Here is a 22,230-nt window from a genome sequence, read left to right as displayed (position 1 = left end):
GAATCAAAAAACAGCTTCTCTCATTCACATACTTTAATGCTTTTGTCATCAGAAAAGAAACAAAGGAAAACAAAATGTCCATTTTGCAAGTTGCAACCATTCTAACAGTCTATTTAGTGCAAACGGGATTTAGCCTAAGCTTGTTGAATTGTCCTTTAAACTGTTATTGCTCAGTCAAAACACACAGAAGCTACGAATAAATAACTGCTACATAATAAAATTGTTATTGCCTTACAGAAAGTGGCCACGCTGCACAATTTTTGATGACTCTACAGCTTTAAAATGGTGATGGTATTTAATTCAGCTCTATTTTGGGAAGTGGTTTTAAGCGTAAACTCAACTTTGCACTAGTTTCTACTGACAAAATTAATAAGCAGCTTTTCAGGAAGCTATAGGAGCTTGTTTTAAGTCAATAATTCCTAAATATTGAGAAAAAAATATTTGTTAAATTGGCAGATTGTTTCACTTATTACAAGACATTTTTTGTTGTTATAAGTAAAATAATCTGTCAGTACTTTTTATCAATATTAAGGAATTATTGACTCTAAACAAGAAACTATTTATTGCTAAAAAGTGTATTTGCACTAGAAACTAACAAATATTTGGTAGGATTTTGTTTTTGCAGTGTAGGCGTCTACATGTCCATTAGATGGAGCCAAATACCAGCTGAAGAGGTCTCCATTCTCAGTGTTTCTGTGTGCAAAATGTGTATTAGCCTCTACTAAGAACTAGCCTGTGATGGGTTTCCTCTTGAAAAACAAGCAATCGACCCAACATGAGCCGTCCATGAACATCCTGCTCCCAAACTAAGATAGGCACCTGGTTTTCCCGTCTTATATACACAGAAAAGAGGAGAAAAGCTTGTATGAGCAGTTGCAGCATTTACTGTTTCTGAACAGCAATCACATCTCCACCCTCCCGAAGAAAATCCTCCAGATGGGTTTGAAATCTGCAACAATTTGTTTGGTCATTAAGATGCCTATTCAGAACTGCTTTTGCCTCATAATTATAACAAACTAGGCAGTGTGCCATGTCACTGATGCATTTCCTGGTGCTCACAAGTAATTTTCTTTTCCTAAGGGGGAAAGACGCTGCTGTGTGTTCTTTAATGTTCAGCCCACGTCTGGAACTCGCAGCTACAAGAGTGCTGAAATTATTTCAAACACATGGAAGTGGATTGAAGATTGCCTGAACAACAAAGCTGCTTGGAGCTGGGTTTCTACTCATAAGTTTATCTCTGCCGTGATTTGACCAAAGCTTTCTGGTTTTGCTCAGGTGTGAGGAGCAGATGAGTCATTGCAGTTGCATGAAACAAGGCGGTTTTTCTCACAAGAGCTGTGGATTGAACTAACCTTTGTTCATGAAACAATGAGGCTCTGAATACAAATACACCAATCAGTGGTTTGACCTGCTGACTTTAACCATTTCATTTAATTCTGCACTACTTATGGGCTTTTAAATGAGACCTATTAGGCTTCCTTGAACATGTTAGGATAAATCTACGGTCTATACAAAACATGTTCATTACATTTTTCCATAAAATCATTTTCATACAATGAGATTTTAGTGGGAATGAGTTGCTTTAGGGCCTCTTGTTACTTTAAATCCAAACAGGCTGCTGCTGGACCCCCCAAATCAACGTTTACACTCACATGTGAAAATGGCTGCAAATATTGAACAGTAGAAGTGGAGCCTCCTGCACAATCAACAAGAATGCAGCAAGTGGTTTCTGGATGGTAAGTCAACAAAAAAACACCAATAAAACCAGCTCACCAAATGTTCTGGTGCCAAACTTGGGTTACTGGGAAACCTGCTGGGGTTGCTAGGTAACAATTCTGGGCTTGGCTGGGGTTGCTAGGTAACGACATAGCAGCTGCTGACTTGTGACGTTTCATTTGGAATGTTTTTGAAATGACTCTTCCGTTAAATAAGGAATTCAATTAAAATCACAGATGAATAAGTTTGTAAGAACGATACGTCGTTAAAGTGCCGCACCGTGATCCCTCTACCACTTCCTGTCGTCTTTTTCATCATTTCCACCTGTAGTAACATCCAGGTGTTGATCACATGACTTGTGTGATGTGAGAAAAGTGTTTCCAATGCAGTTTGGGAAGTATTCCAATTTTGATATAACCAAAAAAAACACAGAAACTTTTTATTGAAGAAGGTGAAAGTCTTTTATTTTTCCCCTAAATTAGCGTGTTTCTCTTCAGCAAAATTGTTTTTGTAACTCCGATTTTAAAAGGTCAATGGAAACTCAACTAGTGCCAATTACAACAAACACTGGGTAGCAGTTGTTGTCGCCAGCATTTTAGCAAATGGTTATTAGCATTAGTAGCATAGAAATAAATTTAAAAATAAATTTTAGTATTTTAAAAATAGCTTGATGATCTGTAATGTTTACGTGTGACCAAAAAGCACAAATCTGTAAATTACCAAAATACTCCTTCATGACTTGCTGAGCCATAAAGCTCCCTCTGGAGGTTTGGACAGGTGATGAGAAAACAAAAAGTGAAGAACCAGAAACTATTTGCTCATGTTTATCTGCATGTGCTGCAGGTTTTCCGAGAGCAGCTGTAATTACGAGCACATATTTTCTAATAACACATTTTCCACAACGCGTTTCTGAAGTGCACCTGTATCGGCACGTTGAGTTTTTCGAACGCTAAAGGTCAGTTAATGGAAAAATCTATTCTGCCCTCAAGTGGGGTGGCCGAGGCTGCAGTTATGTAATCAGAGCATGTTAAAAATAATGACTTTTTGGTTACAGTTTAGCCACATTAAGCTGATATGCAGGGAATATGAGAAATTGGGTATCAGCTTGGAACTTGTTTGTGCAAGAAATTACTATTATAAAAATGCAGGCGAGGGGGGACAAGGGAAGAAAAACCCCTCAGGCAGTTCTCTGCTGCTGTCACATCTCGTCTGCATACCAATATTTCACCTGCATTATTGATTGCACTACTTTGCGTCTTTTAGTCTTTTTTTTTCTTCCAGCCACAATAGACCCATAAGAAACATCATGCATTATGAAACATGACACAAGGCCTGTTTTGTACTAACATTGCAGGGAATCAGAGAAGGTGGGGGGCCAAAAACATCCTGGAGAATTGAAGCCTGGAGTTGTGACATCGGCCTTGTTTCTGCCGTCTAAAACAGACCATCTTAAAATGAGATGTTGTGTTTAGGAATTGGAACCAGGTGAGTTTTTTTTTTTTTTTTTTGCAAAAGCAGAACCGCCTTCAGGATGTTGATGATACTAGTATTTTAAGCAATAATGGCTCAATAAAGAACTCACACTGCCACTGAATATTTTACTTGCGTCTAGGCAACACAGCTAAGCCATGCTGGCTATGCTGAGATTTTTAATAAGAGCTGACGGCGTTCTGTCAGGTGAAAATCTCCTCTAATTTGCACAAGATACCGAGCCTCTCTTTGTATTCTCGCCAAGATTTCATTCTTGTATTCTGATAGCCTGTTATGGATGACCCAGGAGGAGAGATTGACAGTATGATAGCCAAGTGTTCCTCCAAATAAAGTTGCACCTAAAACACTTCGACTCAACACTGCAACATTTTTAAACCTGCATCTGCAAAATATGAAATAAACAAATCGGACAAGAAGGATTTTAAATGCTTAATGCAACTAATATTCCAAGTGGTTTCTCCTAATTAAATAGAAAATGCCACACTTAATGAGTACTGCAGCCTCTGAAATGTTTAACCCCTAAATGACCAGCATTTTCAGCACTATTATGATCTGGTTTCAAATTCCACCAGAGATTTTCAGTAGAGTTCAAGTCCATGGATTTATCTGCAAAAACACAAAATCTTACCAAGTATTTTTGGTCTAGTTTCTAGTGCAAATATTTAAAGTACACTTGAGATAAGACAAAACTAAAATACAAGTAACTTTTCAGCAAGCACTGTGACCTTTTTCAAGTAAATAATCGCTAATATTAATTAAATGCTAGTTCTACTGGCAGATTATTTCACTTATTACAAGACAATTTTACACGCTAGCTTTAAAGCCAACAAGTTAAAAATAATAGTTCCACTATCAGATTCTTTCACTTTTTCTGTGTTAGAAGTGGAAAAACAAAATCTGACAGTGGCACTAATACTTTGTATTAATTTTCAGGAATTATTCACTTAAAACAAGCTTCTATAACTTGCTGAAAAGTTATTAAATATTTTATTAGAGAAGTAAGTTAGTTTTGTCTTATTTCAAGTGAACTAAGATATTTACACAATAAACGAGACCCAAAATATTTGCTAAGATTTTATGGTTTTGCAGTGTAATAAGAACAAAGTTACATTATCTTCTTGGTGGATTTTATTTGCTGACATTTTAACCACCAGTTAGCCAAAATCTAACAGCTTTTGTAGAGAATTGGAAGCACACCTGCATTTCATTAGTCTGTACCAATAAACTGTAAACCAGCTGACCAAATGTCCTGGAACTTTGGGTTGCTAGGTAACGGGCAGGGCTTGGCTGGGGTTGCTAGGTAACAGGTTACATTCCTGAAATTTTTGAAAAAACAATAAGTTATTGCCAAAGAACAGCAGGGTGTTATTTTAAGCACTTGGGGTGTTTTTAGAAGAAGTTGTGACCCAAATGGAAGCGCAGAAATGTGAATTTTGCGTATTATGTCTCCTTTAACCATTTTGCCACAACTACAAACAGTCACCCACTGATCAGTTTTGTTTGCGAAAGTGTTTAAAGCTGCCTTTACTTTGGACTTCCCAGGTGCTCCTGTGTAACAAACCATCTGTTGTGTCATGTTGCTGGGTAATCCCAGAACCCCCGATGGGTTGTCAGCATGTGAGTTTAACCCTGGAGGCAACCAGAACTGAGCACTGCCTCTCACAGCAAAATGAAAACATTTTTTTATTTATTTCTGGAAGACCTGGAAATCTATAAGGTTTAGAATCCAGCGCTGATGTTAATGTATTATTTGCAAAATCTCCCTGCTAATGTTCCCTGGAAGCATCCAGGCTCATAGAGAGGGTACAGATTATCTACCACAGACGCCAGCAGACACCCCGAGGGGAGCAGATGCCCTCTTCATATGTTCAGGTTTCAGCTCAGGTCAGGGTGTCGACTCACGAAACGAGCTGCAATTCTGCTGAAATAACGACGCAAAGCCAAACGTTTCTGCCAAGGCGAATCAGATGAAGAACATTTCCTCTAATGCGTCCCACTGGATGTATAGTTGAGCTCTTCTTTCTGGGCTAAATTAAGGAGGGTTAACATTCACTGACTTGCACACTTCGTGTTAATTATACATCACAACTTCCCTATATTGCACATATGAAAAGTCACATTTGATTTGCAGAAATCATGTGTTTAATGGTCATATTAATGTTCAGAAGAAAGAGACTCATTTGTGTGACTGACAACCGCTATAAACACATTTCCATTTTGAAAGAAATTACTGCAAAAATCTAATTATTACCAAGTAATTTTGTCTGGTTTCTAAGTCAATAATTCTTTTTAATATTGATGAAAAAATACAGATTATTTTACTTGTAATGAGACATGTAACAAACCTTCTTTCAGAAGGTTCAGAAAGAAGAAGTTACGTTAAATTCTAAATATAACGTAAAATAAAGAATTAGATTGAATAGATCTGCCATTATGGATCTGGCACATTATCACCAATACTTCATATTTTCAGTATTGGGACCGATGTCGATATTAAATTCAAATTGGTGCATCTCTAAGCACAAGGTAGCTGTGTAGTAGAAGTAAGAAATACTGCCACCTGCAGGTTGGAGTTAGCATCACTTAAATCCAATATTTTTGATAGGTTTTAATTTAATTTTCCTTTGGGATTAATAGTGTATTTTTGATTTTGTATTTACATTTTTGTAAAATATTTGTAATAGACAAAAAATGATGCATTAGTGAAAAGAAATGTGAGAATCTGTTGATTTTTGCGTGAATTTCCTTTAAAAAAAACTGGAATTTAGCAGAATACAGATCAAATCTGCATAGATTTGACTTATAAAACATATTTAATCAGATGTTATCTTGAAGAATCTATTTTGTGTCCTTTCAGAGGGCCACATAAAAAGCTACAATAACCATAATGTGGTTATTGAAATGCGTTGAGTCAGTTTTATCAATATGTGGAGATCAAGGATGGTGATTAAGGGGAAGGAAAAAGGTCTCAGCAGATCGGCTTTGTGTGTGAGTCGTGACGGAGAGTGGGGAGGAAGTCACAGTCACCTGACACACAGACGCAGTCAGTTTCACCACGGAGCAGACGCCGCGTGAACTCCAGAGACTCAAAAGGTTTCTTTCAGAATTAGGTTCAGCCTCTCCCGCTTTCAGAGTAATCACTAATGCAGAAAGAAGCAATAGCTGCTGACGCCCCGCGCTGGCCCCAGTCCAGAACCTTATGCAACGCCTTTCAGGGTAAATAAACGTACTACTTCAACATTTTTCACATTTTAAACCTTGAAAATTGTAAATATTTTCTTGGGAATTAGAAGAAAACATGTTTAAAAATAGACTTCAATTTCAACCATTCCTTCTGTGAGTTATATGATGTAGTATTAGTTATGAGCCTGTCACAATAACCAATTAATCAACTGATTGCATGATAGATTAAAACATGCTCAATAATTTCTAGTCTGATTATAAATATTTTTTGAGGATGAATATTAATAACTTTGGCTGCATTCACACTGCAGCCCAAAGTGATTCAATTCCAATTTTTTTGCCATGCGACCTGATTTTTTTATGTTGGTCTGAAAAAACAAAGGTCGTATTTTTTCAAAGAGCCACTTGAATATCTGATACGTAGCCGATCTTTTCCAACGTGCCCTGAATCTGCACAGCCAGGTCCTCAAGCGTCACTATTCTGCATCCTTTTAGGCAAGCGGGAAGAAAAATAACAACCATAGCGGACAATAATGAGGCTTAAGTTGTTAATATGTTGGCTCCAGGCTCCAGTTTGGACCACAACTTCAAAATTGTAAGAGAAACAAACACGCTTTTTTGGCAACAAGTTAATGTATTTTGGTGTCTGGAAAATTAGCCGTTTCTAAAACCTCTTCAGTGTTAAGTCACATGCGCCGTTACCTAGCAACCCTAGAGTTCTGCCCGCTACCTAGCAACCCGAGCAGAGTTCCGGCACCTTTGGACAGCTTTTTTTACATGCTGTACAATGGCATCTGGAAAAGACAAGTGTTTTGTTGTTGACTTACCATCCAGAAGCCACTTGCTGCGTCCTTGTTGGTTGTGCAGGAGGCTCTACTTGTGCTTTTCAAAGATGTACGGTTGTATAATTGCGCATCTATTTGCAGCCATTTTCACGTGCGAGCGTAAACATTGAGTTGAGCCTATTTGGATTTACAGTGACAAGTGACTCATACACCTATCTTAACCTTTTCAAGAAAGCTTAACAGATCACCTTTAACACAGTTCAAAACATTCTCCCTGACCAGTTTGATGTGTTGTAGCAAACCAAAGTGGCCTTCCCTTCACTGAACCACGGTATTTGAAGGCAACTGAATGCTCTGGATTTTATTTTATTGGCAGAATTTTTTGAAGACCATTTATCATTTGCCTCTGACGTCACAGTGATACTCTACTTTATGTTGGTCTATCACAAAACCTGAATAAGTACAATAAGTAAGTTTGAGGTTGTCTTGCAAGACAGTGTGAACATTTTTACAGATGAAAGTGTAGATTCTAACAGGAAACACAGCAAGAAACATCCCTTAACGCTCTCTTCATGCTTATAAAACCTAAATTTAGACGTGCCATGTTCTCCTATTTTATCTGTTTGATACTAAAATTGGATCACAGTTCACGGAACGGACATCACGCTCTGTGAAAGAAGCTGTAAAACTAGCCGAGACCATAAACAGTTTTAGAAAATGTTTATTGAGGTCACAAATCAAACGAGAAGTAGGGTCATTTTCCCAAAGACGTCTGCACAAACAGTTTAATACTTTCTGCAATGACTGGACATAAAAACATCACAGGGATTAGATTAATTGCTTGGCTGCTGGATTGGAGGCACTGTCTTGTACACGTGTACCTAATCACCACTTAACTCCATAAAGTGCGATTTATGGAGTTCTTATTCAACTTTCCAAAGCAAGAGCACTTTATTTTTAATGACAGCTTTCTGGCTCAGAGTAATAACAAAAGTTGGACAATTTGTGGTTGCAGTATCATTGGGGTGTGTCTTTTGCAGATTAATGGAGTTTTAAAACTCTCTGTAAGTTTATTGAGTACAGGAAGAGTTTTTTTAGTCTTTTATTCTGAAATTGAGGGTTTCTGGATCATTTTGAACTGGATATTGGTATTTTCTAGATCTAGATACAAAAGGAAATGAGGCTAATTAAAAATGGGGGTTTATACAAACCATACTTGTTTGTTTTTAATGCAGGGGCAACATGAGGATTTCTTAAAATATTTTTAAGCAGCTACTAATGTCTGCAGATCACATTAAATGCAGAAAACGTTTCTCCAAATTTTTCTCCTACATCTTTATTCATAATAATTGCTTTTATCAGCTTAATTTTGTTTGTGTTTGAGCCAAATGAAAGAGGGGGGGTGTTTAAGTAGTGTAACAGAAATTATGTTTTGCTGCATTGTTGTTTTTGCTAAACTCATGAATAAAACCTGGACTTTATTGGTCTTTAATTAGAAGATATTTGTTATTGATCCCAAATTGTTGATTTTTCTAACAACAAACTGAATTTGTGTGTTAAATTTTAATTTCAAAAATGTATTTTTGACACCAGCATGCAATTTTGATTTGATTTTGATCCATTTGACAAAAAGCTTAAATACTTTATTACCAAACATTTTGAGCAGAAACATATAATAGACTCTTTTCTCTGTTATTAGTTTCATTTTCAGGTAATTTTGCACTGTTCTACATTATATATTTATAATATGCTATTAAACCACATATATCTTTAAATTGGACAAAGTGATTTTACGTAAGCAAACTGTTCATTTCTTCACAAATTTAGCATATTTGAGTATTTTCAAGTAGTAGTTGTTACATTTCTATTACAGAACAAAATCTTGGAAAACTGAAAAGAAGCATGGCTTAACCCTTTTTAGATCATTTTATTAAGAAAATAAGTATAAAAATATAAATATAAAACAATATGACTCAGCATTCAAATAGCATGAAAGCAGTGTGTGACAGTTTCCTACAACATACACTTTCCATTACATATTACACCTACATGATGAAATGAATTCACAGTTTGACAAAAAGAAACTCCACCAACCATTCACATGAACATTGTTCGTCAAACAGATATAGCAAATAGTTTATACGATGTCCATCAATAAAAACACTTTGTACATTTACAGTATTTAATGGAGTTGTCTGGAAAAGCTGTCGGACTCCTTCCCCCGTTTCCCACCCAATTTAACCATTTAACCGGCACCATTTAACATTGATAGTATACAATACTACTATCGTTCATGTTGATTACAAAACACATTATTCACACCATTGTTCACAAAAGTCCTAAAATTTAAAGGCATCTTTACTGATTATGACAAAAAAAAGCAAAAGACTGAGATTTATATTGGATCTGCTTATAGAAAACTCACTTCAAGTCTCGCTCTGTGTTCGAATTGTCCAATCGTTTACAAATATTGGCATTTTGTTTTGGTTTGAAACCAGTAAAAGGAAACTAGTTACATTTACTTCTGTAACTTTGTTGAAAAAAATGTAAGTTTTACTATTATTTGAGTAATTTTATTAAAAGTATTTCTACTCTTACTTGAGTTAAATTTTTGGATTGTCTTCCTACTGAGTGAAAAACAAAACAATTACCAGACACAGAGACGCACCTGCAGTTTTAGCTAAAGTTTCATAAGACTTTTATTGAAAGAAACTGATATGGAAACAATTTCCACCTATTTTGTTATTGTTACTGATCTTAAATAATTATGCTATAATGAATATAAAAAACTAACTTCTTTTTTTGAAAAGATGTCTTAGGCAAAGAAAAAAAGAATCACTTTTGACAAAAAAGGACTTTTAGGAAGTATATGTTACTTCGAAATGGTCATAAAACAACAATATTATTGTTGAGACAATATATCGTCTAGAAAAATTTTATGAGTGAACATTTCAAACATAGCTTCCCGTTTCCATATTATTTTTGGCCAGAAATTACTTTTAGGAAGCCAACGATATATATATTATTTGAAAATGGTTTCAAAATGACAATGTACTGTCTTGTAAAATGAGTGAACATTTTGAACATAGCTTTCCACATTACTTTTGGCCAAAAGTGAATTGTAGAAAGCTGACTATATATATTATTTGAAAATGGTCTAAAACAGCAATATTATCGTTTATTGCGATAATTACTGTGGTAATTTCTTATTCAAATTTTGTAAACATTTCAAACATAGCTTTCCCGTTTTCACATCACAATTGGCAAAATTTACTTTTAGGAAGTTGATGATATATATTACTTTAAAATGGCATCAAACAACAATATTATCGTTTATCGCGATAATTACTAGGACAATTTATCGTCTAGTAAAGTTTTGTGAGTGAACATTTCGAACACAGCTTTCCCGTTTCCAGGTAATCTTCCACATGACGGTTTAATATAGTGCGCATGAGTTTGTGCATTTTCACGCACATTTGAAGGTGGAGCAAACAGACAACCAGTTGACTATCAAGCTAGCTAGCAAACTAGACAAACAGGTAGCTTGATAGATATTAAGACAGACAGGCTAGTTAACTAACTAGACAAACAGGTGTCTGGCTAGCTAATAAGCCGAAAGGACATTGAAAAGGAGTTTGGATTATAGAGAGACGGATGGCTTCGTTTAGGTCTCTCTGTCGGGGCTCCTCCCTATGTACATCTCCGCCAGCTTTTTGAACTGTGGTCCCCAGTTGCTGAGGTAATCGTAGTCGTGGTCGCCCTCGGTGGCGGCGGACTCCAGCGAGCTCAGGGACTCCGCCAGGGACCCGGTTCCCTCGTAAGCGTAGGTCGCCAGGGAGTCGTAAGGGGGCGCCGTGGGGTCGGCGTCGTTCTCCTGCAGCCGCCCGTTTATGAAGTCTCTCACATCCGTGTTATCCTTTATCGGTGATGTCCTCCGAAAGGGAAACAGCATTTCGGGTATGATGTCCCTGCGAAGCTTGTTAGCATCCATCACCTCCGGGTTGCGCAGCGTGCCGATATCAAAGGCCTGAGTGTCCTCCTCTCCTCCGCCCTCGTCGTTGTAGCTGACAACGTTGTCTCTGACATCCTCTTTGGAGATGATCAGAGGCTCCTTCTTCCTCTGTCTCCTCAGGGCAGCAAACAGCACCACGATCACTGCACAAAAACAGCAGAGAGGGAACGCAGAGCATAAGATGCGTGCCTCTGAACATGTGTCATGCATTAGGGAGCAAAAAGCAGAAGGGAGACACATTTGCTACCAGTGACAAATCCCTAACTCTGCCTCGGGCATTCACCTCCTATTATTAAAGATTCAGTGGAAAAGCTTTTTCTTCCCCTTTTTCTCCTGAATGGCACTTTGACTTTATAAAATGCACCGCGGTTCGAGGATCCCATTTTACACTCGTCAGCGAACATCTTCATATTTCATCTCGGGGGTGAAAACGCTGCCATGGATGCTGTTGTAGTTGAGCTACGCAACTATTTCAAATTTAGTTTGAACAATTTGCTGTTTTTTTTTTTACAAGATATCTTAACAGCAACAAAAAAAAAACATATACATACATAACCCATGCATTACTCCCCCTGTTTTTAACTAAATGTTAACAGTAAAAAAAACTCTACAAAACTTAAAATTCTGTGTATTTTACAGAAAATGTAACCTTGAGTCATTTAAAAAAAATACAAATCCAATTTAAACTTAAAAATATAAATAAGAAACAAAGCAACTCAATTTATTCCTGTAGACAAAATATAATAAGTGTGTTCTGAAAATATTACAGCTTTATTCTCGTAATGTTGTGGGTTTATAAAAATTTGACTTCATTTTCAAAATATTACGACTTTATTCTCAAAATATTTCAACTTTATTCTCAAAATATTTCAACTTTATTCTCAAAATATTACGACTTTATTCTCAAAATATTATCACTTTATTCTCGTATTATTTCCACTCTACTCTGGTGTGAGTTTATTCTTTAAAATTTGTACTTTTTCTCAGAATAACACCACTTTATTTCTGAAATACTGCAACTTTATTCTTGTATAATTTCCACTTTATTCTCGTAATATTATGACTTTAGTCTCATTATTGAATTACTTTTTTTCGGTACGGCTCTTATACTCGATCTTAAATTTGTATTTTACTCGGGTTAAAAAAAACAGAATTTTTACCAGTGATGATGAACTTGATCAAATAGAAACTATGATTTTTCAAATTAAATGCAAAGACGTTTGTGTAGAAACTGTAAGAAAACATGTAAATATTTAAAGGGCATGAATTTGATGAAATGAAATTCTCCCTCTGCCTCTTCCTCTGGTTTTTCTCGTTTTCCTCCCAGTGGGCTCCGCAGCGCTCCGCTTGCCTCCCACCTACGCGTTAATTGCAAAGCTTTCAGCATGGGCTGAGGCCGTTTCAGACATTAGGACATTTGTGACTGGGCAGTGCGCGATTTCAGACAAAACATAAGTGCAGCTCCAGCTTCCCTCATCTCTGAGTCAAATGGAGGTGAATGAGACAGTCTGTCAGGGGGGTTTCAAAGGCAAAAAGCTTCAGATAATGAGCAGATGTCATGATATTTTGTTTGACATGAGAGGCATAAAAATTCAACCTTCAGTTCACTTGAGAGGCTTGTTGAGATCTGCCTACCGGATATTCGTTTATATATTTGGAATTTAAAATGCAGACAGATGGAAGAAGAGCTGGTCTTTTCTGAACTGCTTGTGTCATTAGTCTGGTCAGAGGAAAAACGAGGATAAAGATGAGGTCAGTTCAACACATGGAGAGAGTCAGAGTTTCTCATAAACAGCAGTGAGTACGCCCACACATGCATGCTAATTTATGAGGATTTTTTTCTGAAGTTATTGTGATTATTCTTAAAACTTTTGCACAGCTTTTTGCAGCACAAGGAATTATTGTTTCTTTTTTTGTCCAGGAAACGCAGGGAAATTAGGATTTCATTTTCTCTTTACTAGTTATAGAATAGAATAGAATAGAATTCAACTTTATTGTCATTGCACTGTCACAAGTACAAGCAACGAGATGTAGTTTGCATCTATCCAGAAGTGCTCTACGAGATATAAATATAAATATTTATTTACAGATGCACAAGACTATGTATGTATGGACTATAAGGGGTTATAGCAAGAGATATAGATATTGTGTATAAATATAAATATGGGAGCTACTGTATATACACAGATTATACAGATTATACAGAATATACAAGAATGTTAGGGAATGGATTATAGATAAATAATGGCAGATAAAATTTACAGGTTGTATGTGTGTGAAGAAAACAGTCCGTGATGTGTGTGTGTGTGTGTGTGAGGATAGTCCATGTGTTATTGTTGTATGAGCGGATAGGGGAGTACAGTCCTTATATAAATAAATAAGAATAAGGACCCCAAATTATTCCTAGGTCAGACGGTTTATTGGGGCCAAAGTAGATAGAAAAAAAGGATTTAATTTATGTAAAAAAATAAAAAATAAAAAACTAAGATTTAAAAAAAAAACCTGAAATTTTGAGATTAATCTCAGAAATTTTGTAGAAAAAAACCTGGAAATTTCTGAGTTTGAAAAGTTGACAATTTTTTAGAAAAACTCAGAAATGTTTAGGTTGATCTCAAAGATTTTCTGTAAAAAAATTACATTTTCTGCGCTCCAAGAGTCTAACGAATTGCAAGGAAAAACTCAAATTTTGAGATTCAGAGGCATTTTTGTGGGAAAAAAACTGAAAAACGTTTGCATCTAAAAAGTTGAAGTTTTGCTAGAAAAATAACTCAGAAATTTTGGAGAAAAAAAATCTAATTAAGATGAATCTCAGAAATTTCCTAGGAAAAAACGTTGAAATTTCTGAGCCTCAAAAGTCGAAAGTTTACTGGAAAAAACTCTTGAAATTAGTCTCAAAATGTTTAAGAAAATATTGAAAATTTAAATTTGCAGGAAGAAACTTAAAAATCTTTTAGAGAAACCTTTAATTTGTCTTTAAAATGTGTAAAGATTTAACCAAAACACCCAGATGTTAAGCGCTCTCTTTTGTTTTCACAGGACATCTTTCTATCTTGCTGTACTTTCTGTTTCCAGACCTCACTATAATGACAAAAGAATGACTGTTTTGAGTTGGAGATTTTGCCAAATGTGGTACCAGAGATTGCTGAATAAGCAATCTGAATGCAACACTTTTCATTTTGTATTTATGTAATTTTTGGAGCACAATGTTCCCTATTGCTTTGTGCAACTTTGTGTTGCTTTTCCACATGCAATCTCAATAAAAACTGGTTGTAATGCGACAAAATGTCAAAAATTCAAAGGGACTAAATACCTTTACATGCGCTGTATGATTTGGGGATTAAAGTGCGTCAGTTTACTGGAGCACAGGCCCTTTTTCCCACCGCCAGGAGAAACCGTCGTCCCTCCTGATTGTGTCTGTATAATTTGTGCATCGGCGTCGGTGTGAAATGTAAAATCTGCAGTTTGAACTCCTGTTTTCTTTAGAAACTTGATTGGATTTTCTAAGCCCTTTTCATCTCTGCCTTCCTACGTTTTTCATCTACGATGTGCGGCTTATGTGGAAAAATAAGATAGGCATGAATTTTAAGTGAAACACAGGGCAGCTGCCCAAGAGTGAAATGGTCTGGCAATGCATATGAATAGCTCTGTATTTTCAGGTGCGCATTCGCTTGTCATTGATATGCATTTTACATGAAATTTTACACAGTTACAATGACTTGCCAAAAGGTTGGAACAATGTGGAAGCGAAGGACTGGATGCTTTGTTACGTTATGTAGCTTTAAAGAGCATCAGCTAAAGGATGCACAGGGTTTTGTAATTCTGCAGGGTTCTGTTTGTTTTGTGTGAAACATAAGAAAATGACCTGTGATGACCTCTGATGACCTTGACATGTATGCGACAAGCTGCAGCAGTTTAGAGAAAACACTGTAATCTATTCAGTCACTTTCTTTTAAAATCTCAGCAATAATCTATAAATGTAATGAAATGCTGTCATTTCTATTCATAGATGGATATTTAATCTACCTCTATTTCTTGTTATAAACATAGGTATTACAATGTATCGCGCAGTAGAGCTCTAACTTGTGTAAAATTAGCATTTCTCCTCTTTTGTATTGTTACAAACAGAAGTTCCTTATCTCAACTTATTTGATCAGTAATGTGGATTTTGATCAAATGCAGTTCAGATGAAAGAAAAAAACAGTGGAAAAACATAAACCATGTGAAAGTAAAGACTTCTGACTGTTTTACCACTGCAAAAATTTACTTTTGAATTGTTGTTACTTTGTAACTTTTGTTACTTTGTAACTTTTATTTTGTAACTGTTACTTTGTAACTTTTATTTTGTAACTGTTACTTTGTAACTGTTACTTTGTAACTTTTGTTACTTTGTAACTTTTATTTTGTAACTGTTGCTTTGTAACTGTTACTTTGTAACTTTTGTTACTTTGTAACTTTTATTTTGTAACTGTTACTTTGTAACTTTTATTTTGTAACTGTTACTTTGTAACTTTTATTTTGTAACTGTTACTTTGTAACTGTTACTTCGTAACTTTTGTTACTTTGTAACTTTTATTTTGTAACTGTTGCTTTGTAACTGTTACTTTGTAACTTTTGTTACTTTGTAACTTTTATTTTGTAACTTTTACTTTGTAACTTTTGTTACTTTGTAACTTTTATTTTGTAACTGTTACTTTGTAACTTGTTACTTTGTAACTTTTGTTACTTTGTAACTTTTATTTTGTAACTTTTATTTTGTAACTGTTACTTTGTAACTGTTGTTACTTTGTAACTTTTATTTTGTAACTTTTATTTTGTAACTGTTACTTTGTAACTTTTGTTACTTTGTAACTTTTATTTTGTAACTTTTATTTTGTAACTGTTACTTTGTAACTTTTGTTACTTTGTAACTTTTATTTTGTAACTGTTGTTACTTTGTAACTTTTATTTTGTAACTGTTGTTACTTTGTAACTGCTGTTATTACTTTGTGCCGACACCATAGTGTAACATGTGACATTACAGTGTAGCTCCTAACGTTCAGGTCACACTGTTACGTCGCATTGTAACTCCATCGTGTTTTAAATTGTAACTGCAATGTAACATTGCAACATTCCACTATTATCGTAATTGAAATTTTAAGTCTCACAGAAAATAATTTGGTGATTTTATCTCACTTAAAAAAAGAGATTTTATTCTGATTTAACTACGGTTTTTTTATTAGGTTTATGAAAATATCTGGTTTCATCTGTAAATTTAGTCTTTTAATCAAACGTTAGATTACACTTTATTACAAAACTGTGAAGTTTGAATGTCAAGCACTTTCCAAACCTTGAAAACAATTTAAATTCAAGCACTTTCAAGGGAGGCTTTCAAACTTTTCCAGCACCATGTTGGAGAAAAAAAAACAATACAAATGAACTAAAGAAGACAGTTTAAATTTACTATTATATAATTTAATGCTGTTATTAATGATGTCTTGACATAGTGTTTGACATTTTACAGCAGAGACTAATTAAATTAAAATATAACATTTTAAGTCTCATAATTATTTTCGGCAATTCTGACACAAAACAAGAGATTTTAGTTTGATTTAACTTTAGAAGGTGACAAAAAAAACACTCTTATTAGGTGTATGAAAATATTTAGTTTCAACTGGAAATTCAGTCTTTTGATCAAACAGAATAAACCTTGAAATCACATTTTAAAACTGGTGATTTTTGTCAAACCCTGAAAATGTGTCTATCTGAGACTGACGATGGATTAATTTCCTCTCCTGCCACAAACTGTCACAGACACGTGGATCTTCCAGGCAGATACTTACTGAGCAGGATGATCACGCAGAGCAGGATGGCCACCAGCGCTCCGGTGGTGAGGCCATCTGAGAAGGGCAGCACCTCCGGGCTGCAGGACTGCATGTTGCCGCGGCTGTCGCAGGCGCACACGCGGACCACCAGCGTGCTGGTGCTGCTCTGGATGGGGTAGTCGTTGTCTGAGATCACGACGGGGAGGAAGTACATGCTCATCTCACGCCGGCTGAACCCGCCCCTCCTCGTTAGGATGTTGGCAGTGTTGTCTGCAGGAAGACGGAGATGGTGCGGGTCAAATCAACGGATTTTCTCTCGTCACAAATGTTTGAGATAAAAACTGAGAATTTATAAGTTGTGACTTGTTATGCTTCATTGAACAGGTTGGGATAGATCCATGAGCGAAACAACACATATTCATCACATCTTTTGCACAAAATCATTCTTGGGTAATGAGATTTTTACAATGGCGTCTTCCACCAAAAAACTCAAATTTTTAGATAAATCTCAGAAAATGTCAAGATTATACAATCCAATATCTGAGTCTGAAATCTAAAAGATTTAAGATTTTCAAGAGTTTAATCTAATAAAAGTAGGAAAAAGTGGAAATTTCTGAGTTTGAAAACTCTAATTTTAGCTTGAAAGAAATTTTGAGATAAATCTGACATTATCTAGAGAAAACAAGAAAAATTATCAGTCCAAAAGTCTAAAATTTGCCAGAAAGAAATAGAAATTTTGAGACTAATCTAAAATTTGCTAGAAAAAAACTCTGAAATGTTGAGATTAATCACAAATCTAAAAAACAAGACAATTTATGAGCTACCAAAGTCAAAAGTTTACAAGTAAAAACTGAAATTTTGAAAATCTCAGACATTTTTTAGAAAAACAGTGGATATTTCTGAGTTTGAAAAGTTTCGAATTGGCTAGAAATACAGAATTTTGAGATTTATCGGAGAAATGTTTAAAAGTGCAACATTTTTGACTTTCAAATTTCACATTTTTTTCTATCAAATTTTCAGATTCAGATTTTAGATTAATCTAAAAACGTCTGAGTTTTTACCTCACAAATTTTTGACTTTAAGAAATTTTTGTGTATTTTACAAAAATTTGGAAATTAATCTAAATGATTAACATTTTTGGGCAAAAATTTTCTCCTTTTTGCTCTATTTATTATGACCCTAATACACCTCTGTAGTATTTAGTCAAAATCTAAATAAATAACCAAACAGTTTAGTTTTTTTTAATCATAGCAGTTTTATATTAAATATTCCATCCAGGAAGAAGAGCAGTTGAAGTTGCAGGAAGCTCCAGCGACTCAGAGTTTCTGTTTCTGTGTTTCTGGTACAAATGTCACTAAATGTGTGCTGGGAGCTGAACTTAATCCTACCGTCCTTGTCAACGATGGTGAAGTTTGGGTTGGTGGCGCTTATGCTGAAGACAAATTTGTGCCCGACAAGCGGTTCATCTGTGTCAACAGCGCTTATTGTCTGAATCAGCTGCAAAGGGAAACAGCAAACAGTGAGTATTAGGCACGAGAAAACATGCATAATTCTTCTTAATACGGGGGTTTATTGGGCATGTGATGCGCAAATAAAACATTCATGCACGAATCTTGTAATGCAGTGATCATACTACAACCTCCTGCAAAAGGGTTTCAAGTCACAAAGTAGACTTTTACTGTGAAAAATGGTAAAAAAAGGAAATTTAATGTGTTTTAGACGTAACGTTTACACAAACGTAAACACAGTGTCTAGCTGTGTGTTGAAGACTAATCGAGTTCATATTTTAACGGATTTTATTCACCTGTCCTGCCTTGACATTTTCACAGACGAAGGTGTCGTAGGACATGGCGAACTCTGGAGCGTTGTCGTTGACGTCCAACACCTTGATGAACACGGGCACTCGAGTCGTCTGCCGAGGGTTGTCTGAAACACAAAAATTAAATGTTGTCACATATTTCAGGACTGAAGAGAGATGTTTAGGGAACTGAGGGAGGAAGTTACTTATTTCGGTGGCCACCACAGAGATGTTGTGCCATTTGGACATTTCTCTGTCGAGGGATTTCAGTGTTGTGATGGTGCCGTTCACAGAATCTATGTTGAACAGCCTTTCAAGATCCGTGTGTCGGTCAATGGAATATCTGCAAGAGGGACACAGACGTTGTTAGCACCAATAGATTTAAAAAGGCGGAGTTAGCGCTGCTATCTTCTAATCTTTAAATGGCCTATCCGGTTTGGCTAAATTTTCTGTTTTTTTCTGAAGTATTCTTGGAAAACTTCCCTACTCTGGGAATATATTTTTCATGAAGGGTTTTAAAATGCAGCATGTAAAGCTGGAAAACACAGATGAAATGTTAAATGCAACTGGACATGTTATTGGCTGGTGTTTGTAAAGAAGCCAATCCCAGAGCGCCATTCATTTTCCTAATAGCTGAATGGCTGGAGTGGAGATGAGAACAGTGTTGCCAGATTAACCACCGAATTGCGCAAACTGAAATTCCAAAAATAAATAAGCTTAATGGAAACACACCATTTTCGAAAAAACACAGTTTTTGTTAAGGTTTTGCGCTGGGATAAGGTGTTTTTTGGCCATAATAAGTGAATATTTTTCAGAAAACTGCAATGGAAATAATTTTTTTTGCATCACGAGTCAATCACAAAAGCACTGGGTTGGTACAGGATGTTACTACTGTCAGAAACGCAGAAGAAGACAGGACGTCGTTTCCACGTTAGCAAAATATAGACAAAAATTAGTGCGTATTTGAAATGGAAATACAGTAACTGTTATCTTACTTTATACAATACTAGACATGCATTAGAAGATGAACATAAACAGATATTTCTTTTCCTTTTTTGAATTAGAAAATATAAATTTTATTGGAAATAACAGCATTTCTTTACTGAATGTTTATTTTTTTTATATTGAATGATTTTTCTTTTTTTTGCATTGACTGAATAATAATTGGATAGCAGAAGATGCCTAATAGGACATTTTTGTTTTTGCAGAATTTGAGTCAGGTGAAGCTACAACTTAGTCACTTTAAGAGTTTTGGGTAGAAAATATTTACAAAGGTATTTTTATTTTAGTTGCTAATCTATTTTTTTTTTGGTACAGTTTTGTCTAAATTACCTCCCCGAGTGTGTTGTTCTACCAGCATATGTCCTTTTTTGAGTCCTTATACCCCAGTTAATGATTAATTGATTATTAAATTAGTTGATTATTCCACTAATCGATTAATCATGATTAATCGTTTCAGCCCTAGATAAAGTATATTGCGAATTGGGGCTGTAATGTGATAAAAATGTGAAAGAGTTCAAGAGATCTGAATGCTTTTGAAACATTACATCCAAATTTTCATTTTCATTTTAACTGGAAGAGAAGAATCCTTTTGAATATACCCTGGACGATGCTGAGTTGTAATTGAAAATTCTGGCTTTAGGCTAAATGTTGGGTTTTGTTTGTTTAATTTGCATAGATTTGTTTTTTAGAAGTCAGAAAAGAAAGAAGAAAACGTATTCTCTTTTGTCAAAAGATGACGCCTCTCCTTTTTTTCTTCCTGGAGTCGGCTCATTTGTCATTGTCACCTCTCATGCTCAGCTGAGATTTGAATATGCAACACGAAGCGCTGCGTGGTGTGCCACATCTCCTGCGATGGGGGACGGGCGGCTGCCATATGTGCGCCGAACGGTTTCTATGACCCACGCGAATCAATACGGCAAATTAGGAATGTTTGACTTTGCGCGGCGCCGTGCAGGGAGCTTACATGATTCTGGGAAATAAACATCGTCTGTATTCACTTCGTCGTCTTCCGTTGGGAAATCTCCAGTAGGGACCTCATGAATAACACTCCTTCTCTCCCCTGTCGGAGCACTGACACGTGGGCGGGTTGATGGATTAGATAAACCTGGTGGGCACATTTTCATCTTCACTGCATAAAACTGACAAGGAGACTGTAAATCCACCATATCGCACTTCTTTCTCTATTGACTTTTTTTCTTTTTTGCTGGTATAATTGAAGAAGGGGGAATGAGTTTCGAAGAGATCAAATTAGGAGAATGAAGCAGAAAGCCCACATGGTTGTCGAGGAAATGTTTGCTTAGCGGTCTATTGATCTAGCCTTAAGTTTATAGAATGAAGCTGATTTCATTTCATGCAGTTGCAGTAACTCACAAAGGTATTCACACTGAAAGAATCGACGCATTTCATGAGGTTTTCATCTTGTAAATCGACATAATAGAATGGAATATTCTTTATTGTCCCACCATGGGGTTGGTGTGCAGCTATTTAGCTCTATCCATCTTTAAAAAGTGACCTGTGTCTCTTTATAAGGAAACTTCCCTTTGATTTAACTTTTTAAATATAAAATACTAAAGTTTACTATAAATTTTTGACAGAATGTATTAAAAAAGGAATGAAGGACACAAAGTGGAGTCAAGGGTAGAAGGTACAGAAGGAAGAAGGAAAGAAGGGAAATTAGTTGTTGATTATCTCAATAATCGATTAATACGATTAATCATTTCAGTCCTACTTCGAAAGGTGAAAAGTTCAGTTTTTAAAAGGATTTCAACCAGGTGAAGCTAAAAATGCTACTTGAAAACTTTTGGGTAAAACATGTTTACAGGTAGTTTTTGGAACAGATAAAACACTTCTTTGAGTCTGTGCACTCCAGTTAATGATTAACTGACAATAACTGAATAATCACAATTAATCACGATTAATCGTTTCAGTCAAATCCAAAGCCTGTAAATCCCTGAAGATAACTTATGTGGGATCCTTATTCTGAGAAACGTACTTCACTGGCTTGTTGTCTGCGTCGGGATCTCTGGCCAGCACAACGCCGACGAAGCTGCCGGCAGCCGTGTCCTCGTGAACTTCGATGATGTAAGGGTTACGGGTGAAAACGGGCGGCTCGTCCACATCATCCACCGTCACCTTGACCGTGGCGTAGTCTTTGAACTGCACGCCGTGGATGAACCTGGCGTCTAAGTAGGTGTTTTTCACCTCCACTCTGAACTCGTAGTCCCTCTTACTTTCATAATCCAGCGCCTGGAGATGAAAGAGCACCAGAGAAGGAAAGCTGTAGACTTTTCCATTTAAAAGAGAAAGCCTGCCTCCGGGATTTTAATATGTGATTCATTGCGTTTCATTTGTCTGCCTTTATCTTACTGCCTCTCTAAATTCAGAGTAACAAATCCAAGTCAGGAATACTAGAAGATCTTAGGGGAAAACTAAAGAGAGTTT

At 35.9% G+C, this 22,230-nt stretch overlaps 1 protein-coding gene across 2 annotated transcripts in view; it reads right to left on the bottom strand.

Moving 5' to 3' along the window:
- Nucleotides 1-7,932: 7,932 nt before the first annotated feature.
- LOC102224326 (cadherin-10-like) overlaps nucleotides 7,933-22,230 on the bottom strand; it is a 40,791-nt gene continuing 26,493 nt past the window's right edge. The window contains exons 7-12 of one of the 2 annotated variants that reach the window (XM_005803631.2): nucleotides 21,782-22,035; nucleotides 18,993-19,129; nucleotides 18,793-18,914; nucleotides 18,377-18,485; nucleotides 17,007-17,258; nucleotides 7,934-11,330 (exon numbers count right to left, since the gene is read on the bottom strand). In XM_005803631.2, the coding sequence (XP_005803688.1) occupies nucleotides 10,840-11,330; nucleotides 17,007-17,258; nucleotides 18,377-18,485; nucleotides 18,793-18,914; nucleotides 18,993-19,129; nucleotides 21,782-22,035 (1,365 nt within the window). In that variant the 3' untranslated portion in view covers nucleotides 7,934-10,839. Of the gene's footprint in view, nucleotides 11,331-17,006; nucleotides 17,259-18,376; nucleotides 18,486-18,792; nucleotides 19,130-21,781; nucleotides 22,036-22,230 lie in introns of both variants that reach the window. The other variant, XM_023326831.1, reaches the window with a different exon arrangement.

The sequence above is a fragment of the Xiphophorus maculatus genome, chromosome 21 (assembly GCF_002775205.1).
Source record: "Xiphophorus maculatus strain JP 163 A chromosome 21, X_maculatus-5.0-male, whole genome shotgun sequence".
NCBI classification, from domain to species: Eukaryota; Metazoa; Chordata; class Actinopteri; order Cyprinodontiformes; family Poeciliidae; genus Xiphophorus; species Xiphophorus maculatus.
The sequence above is the reverse complement of the archived record's forward strand: the minus strand, read 5'-3'. Positions and strand labels throughout refer to the sequence as shown.